The following is an 18,113-nucleotide window of genomic DNA, read 5'->3' as shown; positions in this document are numbered from 1 at the left end:
ATCATTAGCATTATTGTTTCGCTCACTAATCAAGGGAAACATTTTAAGCTACTGTTTAGAGAAGTTCTCCATTTCACTTTTGTAAGTTATATTTACTCCTTGGAAAATATGAGGAACTTTTATATTTTTTTCTTTTTTTTTTTTCCAAATTCCAATGAAAAGCTTTTTTTAAAACTCTTTGCCCTGACTTTTCTTGTGGTTATGCATGTTTCAGAAAAAGTTAAAATGCACATAATACTCAGGTCATAAGATACTTTTATTGGTTAAAGTGATGAGTTCTAAAGACTGCTATGTGAAAATCTCTTTCTACCCCCAATTATATTAAATATAGGACTTAACCATTTTAAGTAAATTTTGGATACTATTTTTACCCTATAGAGAACAAGCAGAGCTGCTTATCTCTGTTTTGACGAGAATATGGTACGATTATATTAACTCTACATAAAACTTTTGGTGTTTCTCATGAATTTTAAAGCCCTTAGTATGATAGATGTCCATTGATTATTTTGCTACCATATATTTTAAAAATCAGTTTTTAATTTACCAAGTTAAAGCTGCACAAAAACCATCAAATCAGTGTGCACATAATTGATACGCTACTCAGCAACACTGATATGTCTTTGAATAGTAAACCATGAAGAAAACAAAGCAACTATTTCTTAATAGGAATACAGTTTAGTGGGGAATACTTTAAAATATAAGCTTTTCTGAGGGAGGGGGTTAGTAAAAGACTAATGGCAAAAAGTTTTAAACCACTCCTTTCGATAAATATTTATAACAACAACAAAAACCTCTCACAGGTAAGTAAATTTCATAGAAAAAGAGATGTTAAGCTTTATATATAATTGACAAGAGGAAAACATTTAAATAGATTTCATTTAGAATAAGTTATGTTTGCTAAATTGGATATATTAGGATTTGATATATTAAGAGCAATTTCAAAAGATTATGAAAATAAGCTACAGTGTATGCCTGCCTTAACAACTATTTACAATGCCATTTAAATATTTTGCTCAAATATATCTAAATGTTGACCGTTATACTGATGTCACACTGCAGTTAACAATTTAATTTTCTTTAAAGCAATGGACAGGGTAAGCTTTCTTAGCTGCTTAATTCACTTTTCTCTGAAAGTCTTTTGTCAGTTAAAGCTTTCAACCAGCTAAAAGTAATCCTTTCCCCTTCTCTCCGTGAGTGGAAAGAAAGCAAACAAACACGTGTTTAACAGTAAGGTCAGCATGACATAAAGCAACAAGAGCCAGTAAACTGAAAATGAGGTTGACATTTTGGGACTAATCCAGCAGTCCTGTAATACTCTTCCAAACTCCACAGCTGCACAGGGCTGTGGACAAGCCTAGGCGCAGCCTCCAGGCAAGTGCCCGGAGCAATGCCTTGGAATGTGACCAACTCCAAGAAGAGGAGTAGATCCCTTTGTATTTGTCTTTGCTCTGGCTATAGGATACTTAGGTAATGTACATGTTAAATCACTGCTACTATGAACTGCTGCTATTTAACTTATCATCAATGTCCTCCAAATACTCAAATCTTCTCTAATGACAGGGAGGAATTATTAAAGAAAATTAATAATTATTAAAGTAATTAATTAAAGAAATTAATTATTAAAATAATTAAAGAACACTACTCTTGACTTTTTTTTTTTTCAAATTTTTAAGCCACCCTGTTTCATGCCTAACTCTGGAGGTACAGGTTTTATTGGCCCCAAGTAACTGAAGGTCTGTAGGGACTTTTCCTGAACATATATGGGGATGTGATCCAACCTGAATGCAATTATCTTGGCCCAGTTCACATTCTTGATTCATACTATGGATGTAGACCAAGCCAGGCTGGATTGGATTCCATAATATGAAGTAAGTAGTCATTTATTTTACTGCTTTTTATTCAATTTTTGGATTTGATAAGGACCAGGGAGTATGGAATAATGGTACATTAAATAGATAATGGATGCTAGATGGAGACAGAGACTGTCTTTCCACTAAACATTGAGTAAGGAAAATACAGCGAAACCACAGAAATCAAGCAATTTTCTCTTCATTAAAATCATTACATGATTTAGTCTAGTGTGGATAAGCAATTTAGGACTTGGCAAACTTGTGAGATTTTCTGCCTATGTATTTCCTGTAAAATTTGAGATGTGAAAATTCCCCCTATCCAATGGGCATTTAAAAGGCATACTTTGAGGAAAAGATAGTTACGCCCTTTCTTGGGTTGTCTGCTTGTCCATTTAACTTTATCAGTAGAGACATGGTTGTTGAATTCTTGAGTATAAAAATGAGGTATCTTTAAATTTAAAAACAAATTTTTAAAAAAAAATTTTGAGTGCTTATACATAATGCTCTGGAGATTGTAAAGATACTTAAAAGGATTCATATTCTATCCTGAAATCTGGTGTGTAAAGGGTAAATGTACATGAGAGAAATTGCTCAGGTATTCACAGAAAAAACTCCAGAAATTTAATAGCTATCTCACCAAAGGAATGCAAGGTCAAGGCAGATATAAAGATCTCTCCTGGGAATTTTATACCATAGTCTTAAGGATAGAAAGTTATTTTGGGATTTGATGACTTTATCATGATTTCTAGGCCCATTGTTCCTTTTTGAAGAGTTAGTACCATAGTAAAAATAATCTAACCATGTAGTATATAGCATAGATTTTTGGAAGGGCTGTGTTTTAGTCAAGCTCTCTATAGTTTAAAGAAATACTTTTTTAAAAAGGTCAAAATCAGTACTATTACTCTTAATATTATAATCAAAGGGCGATAGGCTCTTTAGATTTTTGATTAAGCAGGCCTCACTCAAAAGAGTATATTTTTTTCAGAGGAAGAAATTAATTGAAGACTTTTGAGCTCTAATTTCAAATCAAATATATTAAATATTCATATGTACATACAGATAGCAATAAAGCAACTTCATTTTCTAGATTCCTTGGTTTCACTATAGAATATACCAGATTAATTTGATAAAATCATAACCAGAAGTATGGCTTAATGAAAACATAATAATAGCAGTTACTATTTCTGAACACCTGCACACTTTTTCATTTTCATTTCCATTAACCACAAAACAATTAGCAAGGCAGGTTTAATCAGAGAGGTTAATGACTTGCTCAAGCTCATCCAGGTACTAAATGGCAGAGAAATGGAGTGCAGGCCTGTTTCAGCTCTCTACACGGTACTCATTGTCAAATATATCACTGTAGCTGTAGATAATTTAGAAGTTACAGGTTGACCCGGTATGGCTATTTGAAAGGCATTGTTTTTGTAGAAAACATATTGACCACTGTATTTGCATATTATCTGTGTTTGCAACAAATTATTTTAATGTTAAATGTGAAAAATAATAGTACTGCCCAATATAAAATTGCCATGTTTTTTAATAAAAACACAATTGTTATGTAACAACTGACACTGGAGGTATAATTGCTTCAGACTCAAATGGCTTCTCAAACCTTTTTAAGAGAAATATTTTTATTAACTCAATAATCTATTTCAGTACCCTTCAAGTATTTTCTGATATATAACCTGTCTTCTTATGATTTACTTTCACTTTAGAGCCACCAGAAAGAACATGACCTATAAAATTAAGATAAAGGTTATGGCTACTACATAGCAATGGAGACGTTAGTTGGCAGGAATTTGTAGAGAAAAAGATTTAGAGGCTAGATATTTTCCATTTGGTGATGTCATGTTCTTTTCCAAAAGCTTTCTTTCATTTTTTAAACCTTAACCTGAAATATTAAATCCTAGTATTTAGACATCTAGGTTTTCTTGTGCTAACAGCAGGCACTCAATAAATATTTATTGAATGAAATCAGAGATGAGAAACTTTTGTATACTGAGGTTTAAAATACAAAACAATTTAGGGCTACTTAAATATAAGAAACAATTGTGTTTGTGGAATTTTTCTTAGGGAGGGAACTAATACGCCATTCCGTTTTAAAATTTAGAACAAGGAGCATAAATTGTGTTCTTAATAAATAAATAATGTACTTATATTCTCCTATGTTATAGTCAGTACAAGGAGAGAGCTCACAAAGTAGGAAGGAAAGTTGGAAAATTTTAAGAGATGAAGTTAGGGAGCATGGGAAGAGAACATGATAAAGCCATGTGTACAGAAATATGCCCTGATGTAACAAAAGAAAGAGAGATCCATGGCGATACCAAATCCAGAGAACACGTCATTCAACTCCCAGCCGAGGAACGCTATTGTCCTATCTCAAAGTGGCTCTCAGACTAGTAGTAGAGTAACAATACAGAATAACCCAGTATTGTGATCCAGATGTGCAAAAAATACATGCAGATTCTTAGGAGGAAACAAGTCACTATCTGGAAGATGCAGGGAACACGCGACAGAAGTAATGTTTGGCTGAGTCTTGAAGGTTGAGATAGGACTGGTATCAAAGGGGGGAAATTAAGGCAGAAGATTGGTGGTAAAAAGATTTGTGTGGCTAGAACATAAGATGAATGTATTACAGAGGAAAATAAAGAGAGTAAAGTTACAGAAATTGATGCTTCAACACCATTTCAGAGTGACTATCATGTGCCTGCATTAATAAGAAGAGTGGACCAATTAAAATATAAAATATAATCTCTGAGGATGGAGCCCAGGAAAGGGTATTGTTAAAAATCTCCCCTGGAGACCGTAATGTGCAGCTATAGTTGAGAAGCACTGCAGTAGGTGACTGGAAGTCAGTGAACATTTTCACGTGAGGTAATGGCAAAATTAGATCTTTTTAGGAAAATAACTTTGGCTTGGAGAATGGAGACAGAATGAGTCTGTGTGTTTAAGACTTTGAAGGACTAAAGAGCAGTCCACAGTCTATTATAATACATATGTAGTCACAGAAAAAGACATGTAGATAGACATACTAAGGAACAGACCATTTTTATACTAATGTTAAGACTATTGGGAATTCTTGGGTTAAACTCTTATTGAAAGTTATAACCAAGCATTATAAAATTTGTATATTATCTATTTGCCACATGGACCTAAAGAACCCAAGCCAAGGGCCCTGGTTGGAACTTGTTTTAATCCCTATTTCACATCCCTTATGAGGAGTCACTGTTTACACATACTCTATAGTTAATTCATTTTGAAAATTGAAGAAGTTATTGGCAAGAAACAGTTATGGTAAGATTATCATGCCAATTTTTTTGATCAGATGAAATCACTATTTTGTTTTGGGGGTCATATTACTATTCATTAAGATTATTCTATATTACTTTCCCTTGGTAAACTGCAAGTATTTATCAGTTGAAGGGAATGGGTAATTTAAAAATGCATTAAGAAATCAGACTCTTCAGTAAATGTTTTCTATATTGTTTTCAGAGTTTCTTTGATTTTCTCATTAACAACTATTAATCTGCATAAGGTAGAATATTTTATTTGTAAGGTAACATCCAATTTTAAAGAAATTTCAAAAAAGAATTGTCTACTAGTTTCTCCAAGCTGTTAAAAATTATATATATATATATATATGCTTAAAATTGGTATAAATTATTTTATCCAGGAAAAAAAAGTTATAGGTTTTGATTTTTACCAGTGGTTCTTCCTGTTTTATGTATGTGTGTGTGTATTTTATTTTTTTTAATGGATCTCCAGTGACACCTCAGAAAAGAACTCTTGTTTGTCTCCTAAAGGGTTATTTTCAGCTCATATAACAAAGTGAATGGTGGGTTTTCTAGTTGTTGTAATTGGCTGTATTATTTTCAGCCAGTTTCTAGTGTTTCCTGAAATATCTCTTAGATTGGATCAGAGACACTCAAAATTTTTTAACTGTGATTTGTCCAATATGTCCTACTGAGTGGAGAAAGAGAGTAATATTTCTCTCTTTTTTTTACTTCCCTCCTTTTTTTTTCTTCCCACCTTTCCTCCCTCCCTGCTTGCCTGCCTTCCTTTCTTCTTTGAGTTGAGAAGTGAATAAGAAGCTCTCACCGAAAGGAACATTCTACTGGAAAGTTATTATTACACCAATATTAACGGTGAGACTCAGTAAGGTTAAGTGACTTTCCACACGCCCTAGATGTAAGGAGTGGAGTTAGGCCACAGATTCTCTGACTTCCAACTTCCTATTTCGATACAGAATACCTTATTACAGGACAATTCCCAAAAAAAGATTAGTGAAATACTACAAAACCCATAATGCTCTTGTCATAATGCTATGGCTCTCCTTAATAACTTTCTTAGAGATTTGTGTTTCCAATCTGGGAAACAGTCTTAACATATAAGCTGGTTATCCTAGTTTGAGGAGCATCAATCTATTTCAAGAATTTTAAACTCTTTTTCTGTATATTTTTTGCATTAAAAACACTTCGGAGAATCTGATTAAGGTTATAAATTTCCTTCTCATGAAAATGTATATACACTCATATAGACAGAATTTTGCATACCATTTTAAGGTTTCATTTTTGTAAATATAATTAGGGAACCAAAGGGAGCTATATAGAAAGAACATATAATAACTTTTTATTTTTATGTATAAGATTTTTTTTTCTCTATGGTAGAAGATTTGTTATATGTGAAAGTTAAAAATCTCACCTAAATGGTATGAAATGATATGAATAAGATTAACTTTAACAATCAACCTAATACTTTTTCAATCTTGTAAACTCTAAAAGAAAATATGGGTACACGAAAACACTAAAAATTCAAATTATGCTTTATAGAGGAAATCAATTAAACCTCACAACTTTTATCTGAAATTTACACAGTACGATATGTTATAAATGTAAGGCTTTGAGAAGAACATTGTAAAAACTCGAGACCTCATAATCCTGACCAAAACAAAAACAGACAAAATTTAATTTTTTAAAGATAAAAACGGCATTCACTTTTTATGAAAGAGAAGAGGTTTCACCATCCCTGCCAAGATCTTGGGTAATTGTGCAGCAATAACCTCAGACATCATTTCTGGAAATTCAACACTCAGTGCCCGGGACTGGATAAATGTATTCAAGCAGTACAGATGAAGTTGTTTGACAAGCTGTTGGTTTAACAAATGGATAAGAAACATGTAAGAAAAATAATATATTCATATACTATACAAACATGGCAGCTTATTTTTTTAATAATAGAAATACTTAAGATGTTTTTTTCTTACCGAACTGAAAACATCTCCCTCCACTTTCTAGCATAATATGTAAAATATTACATACTCATGACAAAATATCCTAATATATAGAAAGATTTAAAGAAATGAAAGTATTCTGTAATCCCACAGGATAACCAGTGTGAACATTTTGGTATATTTCAAGGGTTTTTTTTTAATACATACTCAGGTATACACATAATATGCACACATGCATATATATTTCCATAAATGAAATTATTTTATAGTCTATTCCTTAATCCAGCTTTTTCATTTAACAACATATAGACAATATATAGACTCTTCTATTTCAGTACAAACAACCCAGCATAATCCATTTTAATCTAATTTTAATTTTGTCAAAGTAATTCATGTACATAATTTTGAAAGTCAGCTAGTACTGGAAGACCTATACCAACAAAAGCAACAGCAGCAACAACACAGATGTAACCACTTTAAACTTCTTTAGCCTGTGTCATTTGATATTTATCTGTGTATTTCTAATAAATTTTATTTTCCAAAGTTTACATTATTAAGTTTCTATTAAATGAGTATTTAGCTCTCTTGTACTATATACCCCCCTCCTCAACTACACACACTTTCTCTTCTCTCCATTCTCTATATAGTTATATCTCAATTTTTGGCTAAATCGATATCTAACATTTATATTACAAAGATTTTTGTTTCCTACTGGATTACATTTTCTTTGTTATATGACTTACTTTAATTTTGCTAGGGCTAATCACCTTATGTTTCTGTTCCTTTGTTTTTTCTATATCACAAAGCCATAGGCAAATTTTCTAACAGAATTGTAAAGACTCACTTCAATATGTTCATGCAATTGGTAATAGCGCAGTTCCATTTTTTTCTTGGTATTAGTGTCCTGAAATCCTCTTCATTAGTTAGTGTGCTGGGACAGCCCTTTGCATCTCTCTTGGGTTGAATCTTCTACTTTGGCTTACTCCAGTGTTTTGTTTTAAGAAATCCTGCAGGTGCCCTTGAGAAAGTTTGTATTTGAGGTAATCTCTATGAGATCTTGCAAGTCTGAAAATACTTTTATGATGCCATCATATTTGTTTGATGGTTTGGCTGGTAAAAAAACTTGTTGAAGATTTTTCTTTCCTTGAAAATTCTGAAGGTATTGCTCCATTGTTTTCTGGGTTCCAGTACTGCTATTGAGAAGTCTAACATCATTCTGAATCCTGATGATTTGATGTGACTTATTTCTTTTTTCATTGGTATATTTTATGATACCCTCTTTATTCCAGGTATGCTGAAATTTTACAATGTGCCTTGGTTCAGTTGTGCTGTGCCTGTATACTGAGCCCTTACACTCAGAAAACTCATATCCTTCAGTTCTAGCAACTTTTCTTTTATGATTTCTCACATAATTTCCTCACCTTGATTTTCTCTCTTCTTTCTTCTGGAAATTACTACTAACTGGAGAATGGAACCCCATGGATTAATCCCCTAAATTTGCTATCTCTCTACTTTTTCATATCTTTATCTCTTTTGTTATATTTTTCTGGGTTTTCCTGAGATTTATATTTCCTGAGTTTTATATTTATATTGAATTTTTAATTTCTGCTCTTCTTTAATTATCCAAAAGTGTTTTCTTGCTAAATGTTCCTTTTAAAATGTTTTCTATTCTTGTTTCATGGATGCAACATCATTCTTATTTCTCTGAATATCTTAATTTTTTGAAGCTTTCTTCTATTTTCTGCACTCTTGCTTTTTCCTTTAAGTTATATTTTTTCCTGTTTATTTTGCTCTCTGCCTTACGTTTTAGAGGCTTTATCTAAATCACTAATAATCTTGGCTGTCAGTTCATATTCAGCAGTGAGGCCTCAAATTTGACCTGGTGAGTAGAGAGTTTTTTTATGCTTTGTTGTTATTTTAGTGTGGTTTCTGAACACAGTAGTGATAAAAGCTTGTATGCAATATGTCTCGACTAACCCCATATATCTTATTTTATTTACCCAGTTTTGGTGTCAGGTATTTCTAGGGTTTTTTTCCTCTTGTATAGGGAATGATGCATACATGCATACATATCTTAAATACTTGTCTAATTATTTATTTAAGATAAGTCCTAAAAAGTGGGAATTTGAAAAGCACACAAACTTTAACTACTGCTACATGCTGCCAGATTGTCCATTAGCATTGTTACTGACTTATAACTCCATCCAAAATAGTATGAGTCTTATTCTCCACAACCATATCTTTGCTTTTCCTGTATACATAAAATCTTTTCTAGCTTAAGACAAAAACATTTGAGAGCATATTCAGAAAAATATATCACAATTCCTATCAACCATTAAATTACTCTCAAATTATACAAATACTAGTAAAAGGGTATTTGGGTGATCTACATTGAAAATGTAAAAAGCATAATATAAATTCTGAGCAGTATGATGCAGGTTTTTAAAATGTAAGTACAAATATAAATTTGAAGAAAACAAATGAAGTAAAATTTATATTTCACATTTAAGAAGTTATAGATGTAATTCAGAAAATAATCATTAATATTCTAGAAAACAATATACTTACATCATGCAAGTTATCAAGAAGTTTCGTAAGTTGGTAGAAACGCTGTGAGCTAGGGACAACTCCTTTTTGCCTCAAACCAATTGCCTTGATGAGCTCTCTAATGTAGCTTGATCTCATCTCTTCAAACTGGCTTTGACTTCTTAGTCCTTCCAAAGGAACTTCAAGAAGATAATTACAAGTGGCAGTTATGTTTAAAAAAGATGACACTAGCAGTTTATAATATAAATTTCTGAGCTATATAATGATTTATTTTGATTTGCAACTCTAGATACAAACATCTTAAATAGGAAAAGTTTTAGAACATGTAAACTTCTAGTTCTTTTGAAGAATATGATACGAACAACTAGGTAAGTTAAAGAACATTTCAGCTTACCTATTTTAGAGCTATTAGCATTTGCTCAAAAGAGCACCTGACATTATTCTACATTCCTGTCTAAAATACTTAGTTTGATTTAGTTTACTACTACATGTATGCTGGATCTTTTTTGTCTTTGTCTCCTTCCTGCTGATATGAGAGAAAGCCATTGATATTTGAATTTTCTCTTATATTCAGCCACTTGGTTTTACTCTATTTTATTTATTCATTTATTTATATTTTTAAATCTAACAGCTTTTGTTTGATTTTTTTTTCGGTATAAGACAATACTATATTCAAATAATAGCTTCATTTTCTCTTTTCCAACAGTTGTAGCTCTCATTTCTGCTTCATGGTTCAATGCATTGTTTAAGACTTCCAGAACAATATTAAAAAATAATAGTAATGGTAAATACCCCTGTTTTGTTGTTGATTTTACTGAGAATGCCTCTCATTCCTATTATGATGTTAACTGGTAATTTATATATCTAGCTCTGAAATCTTTAATTCATACATCCAAATGTTGGGCACAACTTCCTACTCTTATGACTAGTTCTCTTGTTTTCACTACCTAGTCAGTTTACCTATTGCTTTTCTCCTAAATCTTTTCGGCCCTTCTGTTGTCACTTGTCTGAGATGTCCTGGTTGATTTCTTTAGCAACTCTATTACCAGAACTCCCAATTTCCTTGTTTCCTTTTACTTTGGTCTCACTTGTCCTACAAACAAATCTTCAAACTGAAGTGAAGTTTCTGACTTTTTCTGCAACTACATCCAGATTGCTGAAAGAAAAATCACATAATCTCTGGATTTATGATCTTGACCCTTAGCAGTATTTCTATAGAGAAGTGTACTTCATTTGAGCAAAGCCAACCATATGTGTCCGGCAAAGGGAAATAAATAATCATTTTTCAAAAACTCCTACTTTATTCCCTCTACCTGAATCAGACCTTGGCTTCCACTTCCCTTGGAAAAAAGACGGCCGCAGATAACAAACCGATAGAAACCAAAAGTTAATTCTTTGGTTTTGAGTTTTCAAGAGCTTACACCCTGAGTATAAAAGGGATTTAGAAAGGTAATCTTGGCAATATGAGATTTTTGCTCCAACTGAAAACTTAACTGTTGTACATACATTTGCATGTATATGCTATGTGTATCTATGGTCTTGTCCCTTTACTTCATATGGCAGCTATTTTTTTAATTTACCATTTTAACCTTTTATTACTTAAAAAAAATTTTTTTTTTTGGCTGCACCATATGGCATGTGGGATCTTAGTTCCATGCCCCCTGCATTGGAAGCTCAGAGTCTTAACCACTGGACCACCAGGGAAATCCCTACAGCAGTTATTTTAAACATCCATAACTCTTTTTACACTTCCCAACCAATCCTCAAATCTCTATCACTCTTAAACATGACTGTAAAATTATTTTTTCTTCTGATTACTGAAGTACTGTCTTTTCATTGGGCTTTAAAGAGTTGGAAAACTAGTAACCCAAAGCCCTCAGTCTATCCATCTAAATGTTTAGGACCAGACTTGAACCAATTATCCTCTTTACAAGAGAAGCGGGCCTAATTCCACACTGCCTCATTCTTTTAGTATCAACACTAACAACATGCTCCTAGGATATGATAATCTAATCACTAGGCTCTCATCCTATGCTCCTGGGATATCTCTGAAAATTATCCTCCTCTCCTACTCTCTTCCCTAGATTTCAGATCTATGATGAACCAGCTCTCCAAAAAATTTCTATTTCCTTTGAGGTCTTTACATTAATTCATTGTTTTCTTAATTATTACACCCAGCATTACATGATTGGAGAATTTTCTCTCAGATTCTTATTGATTCCACATGTGGGTTTTTAGGATTTCTTGTAAATATATTAGTGGTAAGTGGGAGAGAGTGAGTGAAGGGCAGTTAGCCAGATGCTATTTTAGATAAGAATACTTTAAAAAAAGAATCCTTTTTTTTGGTTTAGCTAATTTAAAAATAACGTGTATTCATTGGAAAAATTTTAGAAAATACAGAAAATACATGGAAAATTACAAGTCACCTGAGATCCTACAATCCAATATTTCAAGACATTTCCTAATATTATATTGAGAACATTTACTTATATCATTCAAAATTCTTCAAAAATGAATGTTTTAATTCACACATAAAATTTCATATCACAAAAATGTGTAGGACATACAATTTATTTAATTGCTTTATCATTTGACATTTGGAATATTTTACTAATCTAAACAATACTTATGATGAATGTCTTATTTTTTATGGATATATTCTTAGAAGTAGAATTATTAGAGTAAAAGGTATTACCTGTCTTAACACAGATAATATACATTTCTAAACTACTTCTTACTAGTTAACTGTTGTGTGCCTTGTACTGAGTATTTTCATTTTAGGTAATCTTTGCTTTTTATAGAGAAAAATAAAATACCATCTCATTTTCACTTCTCTAATTATTAGTGAGGTTGAACAATTTTCTTAAGCTTTTTAGTGACTTTTTTTCTGTTTTGTATTTGTTTATAGTGATCTAAGCTGTATTTTAAATATTCTTCTCAGTCTGTGGTTTAAAGCCTAGTTTTAAAATATTTAATCAGTTTTGTAACTTTATTAGGGCAAAAAGTACTGCCCAGGCAATCCAAATTTTGCCATGCTCCAGGCAAACACTTTCAATTACTTCAACTATTTCTTTTGATCTTTCCTTCCATAGCTTTAAATAACATCCATATAAAGCTGATCCTTGAGTTTTTATTTATTTTTTTTTTATTTTTTTTTATTTTTGCGGTACGCGGGCCTCTCACTGTTGTGGCCTCTCCCATTGCGGAGCACTCCAGACGCGCAGGCTCAGCGGCCATGGCTCACAGGCGCAGCTGCTCCGCGGCATGTGGGATCCTCCCAGACCGGGGCACGAACCCGTGTGCATCGGCAGGCGGACTCTCAACCACTGCGCCACCAGGGAAGCCCTGAGTTTTTATTTTTAACTTTTGACTTTCCAGTATGGAAAATGGGGCTGTAGTTCTATTTCCATATTCCAGATCTACTATTACCCACACACTCACACATGTAGAACTTCCTATTCCTCCTCTTCCTAATATCATTTTCCTAATATTGGTTAGATCAATATTCAGTGTTTACTACTTTAGCTATGCAAAATACTACTACAGTCAAGTCATATAGCATTTACTATGATTTCTTTTCTTTTCTAATATAATATTTTGTTTTACTGAGAGTAAGTAACCATATTGATGGGTGTGAAGTGGTATCTAATTGTGTTTTTTATTTGTGTTTCTCTAATGACTAGTGATGCTGAGCATTTTAATGGCTGTTTGTAAACCTTCTTTTGAGAAATGTCTATCAAGACCTTTATTTATTTTTAAATTGGTTTATTTTTCTATTGTTGAATTGTAGAGGTTCTTTATGTCATCTGGATATTAATACTTTTACCTTAGCAGATATATGATTTTCAATATTTTCACCGATTCAATGGATTGCCTTTTCTTTGTGTTGTGTCCTTTGATAAACAGAGGTTCTAAATTTTGATAAAGTCTATTTATCTTTTTCTTTTGTTGCCTGTGTTTTGGGTGTTATATCCAAGAAATCACTGCAAAATCCAATGTCACAAAACTTTCCCTCTATGTTTTCTTCCAAGGGTTTCATAGTTTTAGCTCTTAGATTTAGTTCTTTGATTTATTTCAAGTTAATTAAAATTTTTGTGGAAATATAGTTGATGTACAATATGTTAATTTCAGGTGTACTACATAATGATTTGACATTTGCATACATTATGAAATGATCACCACCATCAGTATAGAAAACATCTGTCCCCATACAAAGTTATTACTTACAAAGTTATTATATTACTGGCAATATTGCTTATGCTGTATATTACACGCCCTGGCTTATTTATTTTGTAATTGGATGTTTGTACCTCTTAATCCCCTTCACCTATTTTGCTCCCTATTCCCTCCCCTCTGGCAACCACCTATTTGTTCTCAGTATCTATGAGTCTGTTTTCATTTTGTTTTGTTTGTTTTGTTTTTTAGATTCCACATATAAGTGAGATCACATAATATTTGTCTTTCTCTGAATTATTTCACTTAGCACAATACCCTCTAGATCCATCCATGTCGCTGCAAATGGCAAGATTTCTTCTTTATGGCCGAGTAATATTCCATTATATATTGCCCTATATATATATATATATATATATATATATATAATTATGGACATATATATATGGACACTTAGATTGCTTCCATATCTTAGCTATTATAAATAGTGCTGCAATGAACAGTGGTATGCATATATCTTTTCAAATTAGTGTTTTTGTTTTCTTCAGGTATATACCCAGAAGTGAAATTGCTGGACCATATGACAGTTCTATTTTTAATTTTTTGAAGAACTTACATACTATTTATCATAGTGGCTGTACCAACTTAAAATCCTACCAATGGTGCACAAGGGTTCCCTGTTCTCCACATTCTCGCCAACATTTGTTATTTGTTGCTTTTTTAATGATAAGCCATTCTGACAGGTGTGAAGTAGTATCTCATTGTGGTTTTGACTTGTATTTCCTTGATGATTAGGGACATTGAGCATCTTTTCATGTATCTGTTGGCCATCTGAATATCTTCTTTGGAAAAATGTCTCTTCAGGTCCTCTGCCCATTTTTAAATCAGGTTGTTTGTTTTTTGATATTGAGTTGTATGAGTTCTTTGTACATTTTGGATACTAACTCCTTATCAAATATAGAATTTGCAAATATCTTCTCCCATTCAGTAAGATACTTTTTCATTTTGCTGAAAGTTTCCTTCACCTTGCAAAGCTCTTTAGTTTGATGTAGTCCCATTTGTTTATTTTTGCCTTTGTTGGCCTTGCCTGAGGAGATAGATCCAAAGAATATTGCTAAGACCAATGTCAAAGAGCATACTGCCAAACATAGGCAATAAAACATACTGTAGGAATGTTATGGTGTCAGTTCTTACATTTAAGTCTTTAAGCCATTTGGAATTTACTTTTGTACATGGTGTGAGAAAGTAGTCCAGTTTAATTCTTTTGCATGTAGCTGTCCACTTTTCTCAACACCATTTATTAAAGAGGCTGTATCTTCATTGTATATTCTTTCCTCCTTTGTCTTAGATTAGTTGATTTTACAAGTATGGGTTTATTTCTAGGATCTCAATTGTGTTTCATTGATCTATGTGTCTGTTTTTGTGCCAATACCATAGTTTTGATTACTGTAGCTTTGTAGTATAGTTTGAAATCAGGGCTCTTGATAGCTCTAGCTTCATTCTTCTTTTTCAAGATTGCTTTGGCTATTCAGGGTCTTATGTGTTTCCATACAAATTTTACAATTATTTTTTCTAGTTCTGTGGAAAATGCCTGTAGTATTTTGATAGGGTTTGCATTGAATCTATAGATAGCCTTGGGCAGTATGATCATCTTAACAACATTAATTCTTCCAATCCATGAGCATGGTCTATCTTTCTATTTGTTTGTGTCATTTTCAATTTCTTTCACCAATGTCTTGCAGTTTTTCGATTACTCGTCTTTTATCTCTTTGGTTAGATTTATTCCTAGGTATTTTATTCTTTTTGATGCAATTATAAATGGAATTATTTATTAATTTATCCTTCTGATAATTTATTATAAGCGTATGGACGTGCAACATATTTCTGTATATTAATTTTCTCTCCTACAACTTTACTGAAATCATTTATTAGTTTAAATAGTTTTTGGTAGCATCTTTAGGATTTTCTACATATAGTATCATGTCATCTGCAAACAGCGGCAGTTTTACTTCTTCTTTTTCAATATGGATGGTATTTATTGCTTTTTCTTTTCTGACACTGTGGCTAGAACTTCCAATACTATGTTGAATAAAAGTGATGAAAGTGAGCATCTTTGTCTTGTTCCTGATCTCAGAGAAAATGCTTTCAGATTTCACCACTGAGTATGACATTGGCTGAGAGTTTGTCATATATGGCCTTTATTATCTTGAGATCTGTTCCCGCCACACCCATTTTGTTAAGAGTTTTTATCATAAATGGATATTGAATTTTGTCAGAAGCTTTTTCTGCATCTATTGAGATGATCATATGGATTTTATTCTTCAATTTGTTAATTTGCTTCATTATATTGATTGATTTGCAGATACTGAAGCTTCCTTGCATCCCTGGGATAAATCCCACCTCATCATGGTGCATTATCCTTTTAATGTATTATTGAATTCAGTTTGCTAATATTTTGCTGAGAGTTTTTGCATCTATGTTCATCATTGGCCTGCAATTTTCTTTTTTTGTGGTATCTTTGGTTTTGGTATCAGGGTGATGCTGGCCTCATAGAATGCTGGCCTATTTATTTTTGTTAATACTCGAGAATGATACGGGTAAAATTTGCCTGTGAAGCCATCTGGTCCTCAACTTTTGTTTGTTGGGAGTTTTTGGATTATTGATTCAATTTCATTAACGGTAATCATTCTGTCCATATTTTCTATTTCTTCCTAATTCACTCTTAGAGACTGTACATTTCTTTTTTGTTTTTGTTTTTAGGTTTTTTAAAATTTATCTTTATTTTTTTATTGGAGTATAGTTGCTTTACAATATTGTGTGTTTATACTGTACAGCAAAGTGAATCAGCTGCAGGTATACATATATCCCCACTTTTTTGGATTTCCTTCTCATTTAGGTCACCACAGAGCACTGAGTAGAGTTGCCTGTGCTATACAGTAGGTTCTCATTAGTTATCTATTTTACACATAGTATCAATAGTGTACATATGTCAATCCCAGAGATTGCACATTTCTAGCAATGTATCCATTTCTTCTAGGTTGTCCATTTTATTGGCATATTTGTACTAATTGGTACATATTGCACTAACCTCTTACAATCTTTGTATTTCTGTGGTGACAGTTGTAACTTCTTTTTCAATTCTGATTTTATTTTTATGGGCCCTCTTCCTTTTTTTCTTGGTGATTCTGGCTAAAGCTTTATTAATTTTGTTTATCTTTTTAAAGAACCAGCTTTTAGCTTAATTGATCTTTTCTACTGTTTTTTCATCTCTGTTTCATTTATTTCTGTTTTGATCTTTCTTTCTTTTCTTCTACTAAGTTTGGGTTTTGTTTGCTCTTCTTTTTCTAGTTCCTTTAGGTGTAGATTAGATTGTTCATTTGTTTTTTTTGTTGTTGTTGTTTCTTGAGGTAGGCCTGTATTGCTATAAATTTCCCTCTTGGAACTGCTTTGGCTGTGTCCCATAGATTCCGGAACAATTTTTTTTCCATTTTCATTTGTCTCAAGGTATGTTTTTATTTTTTCGCAATTTCTTCAGTGACCATTGGTTGTTTAGAAGCATATTGTTTAGACTCCCTGTAATTTTTTCCAGTTTTTTTCCTTGTAGATGATTTCTAGTCTCATACCATTGTGTCCAGAATAGACACTTAATATGATTTCATTTTTCTTAAATTTATTGAGACTTGTTTTGTGGCCTAGCATGCGATCTATCCTGGACAATGTTTCATGTGGACCTGAAAAGTATGTGTACTCTCCTGTTTTTTTAATGGAATGTTCTGTAGATATCTATTAAGTCCATCTAGTCTAATGTTTCATTTAAGGCGCATGTTTCCTATTGACTTTCTGTCTGGATTTTCTGTACATTGATGTAAGTGGGGTGTTAAAGTCCCCTAGTATTATTGTATTACCATCAATTTCTCCCTTTTTGTTTGTTATTATTTGCTTCATGTATTTAGGTGGTATTTTATACCTTTTTAATGTGTGTATCCCTTGACTACTTACTGTATACAGATGATTTTATTAGTCTTTTAACTGTTTACTAGCTTTACAAGTGGTGATCTACTACCTTTACTGTATGTCTGTCTTTACTGGTAAGAATTTTCCTTTCATAGTTTCATATTTCTAGTTGTGGCCTTTCCTTTCTGCTTAGCAGAGTCTCTTTAACATTTTTTGTCAAACTGGTTTAGTGGTACTGAACTCTTCTAGTTTTTGCTTGTCTGTGAAATTCTTTTTCTTTCCTTTAAATCTGAATGATATCCTTGCTAGGTAGAGTATTCTTGGTTGTAGGATTTTTCCTTTCATCACTTTGAATG

The 18,113-nt window shown here is 32.4% G+C and overlaps 1 protein-coding gene across 2 annotated transcripts in view; it reads right to left on the bottom strand.

Moving 5' to 3' along the window:
* Positions 1–6,173: 6,173 nt before the first annotated feature.
* Positions 6,174–18,113, bottom strand: part of PGR (progesterone receptor) — a 100,274-nt gene continuing 88,334 nt past the window's right edge. Inside the window, exons 7-8 of one of the 2 annotated variants that reach the window (XM_065883305.1) lie at positions 9,652–9,809; positions 6,174–6,999 (exon numbers count right to left, since the gene is read on the bottom strand). In XM_065883305.1, coding sequence (XP_065739377.1) covers positions 6,844–6,999; positions 9,652–9,809 — 314 coding nt within the window. In that variant the 3' untranslated portion in view covers positions 6,174–6,843. The remainder of the gene's footprint in view (positions 7,000–9,651; positions 9,810–18,113) is intronic. The other variant, XM_065883306.1, reaches the window with a different exon arrangement.

Source organism: Phocoena phocoena, chromosome 8 (genome assembly GCF_963924675.1).
Source record: "Phocoena phocoena chromosome 8, mPhoPho1.1, whole genome shotgun sequence".
NCBI classification, from domain to species: domain Eukaryota; kingdom Metazoa; phylum Chordata; class Mammalia; order Artiodactyla; family Phocoenidae; genus Phocoena; species Phocoena phocoena.
Note: the sequence above shows the minus strand (reverse complement) of the source record. Positions and strands in the feature narration are given on the sequence as shown.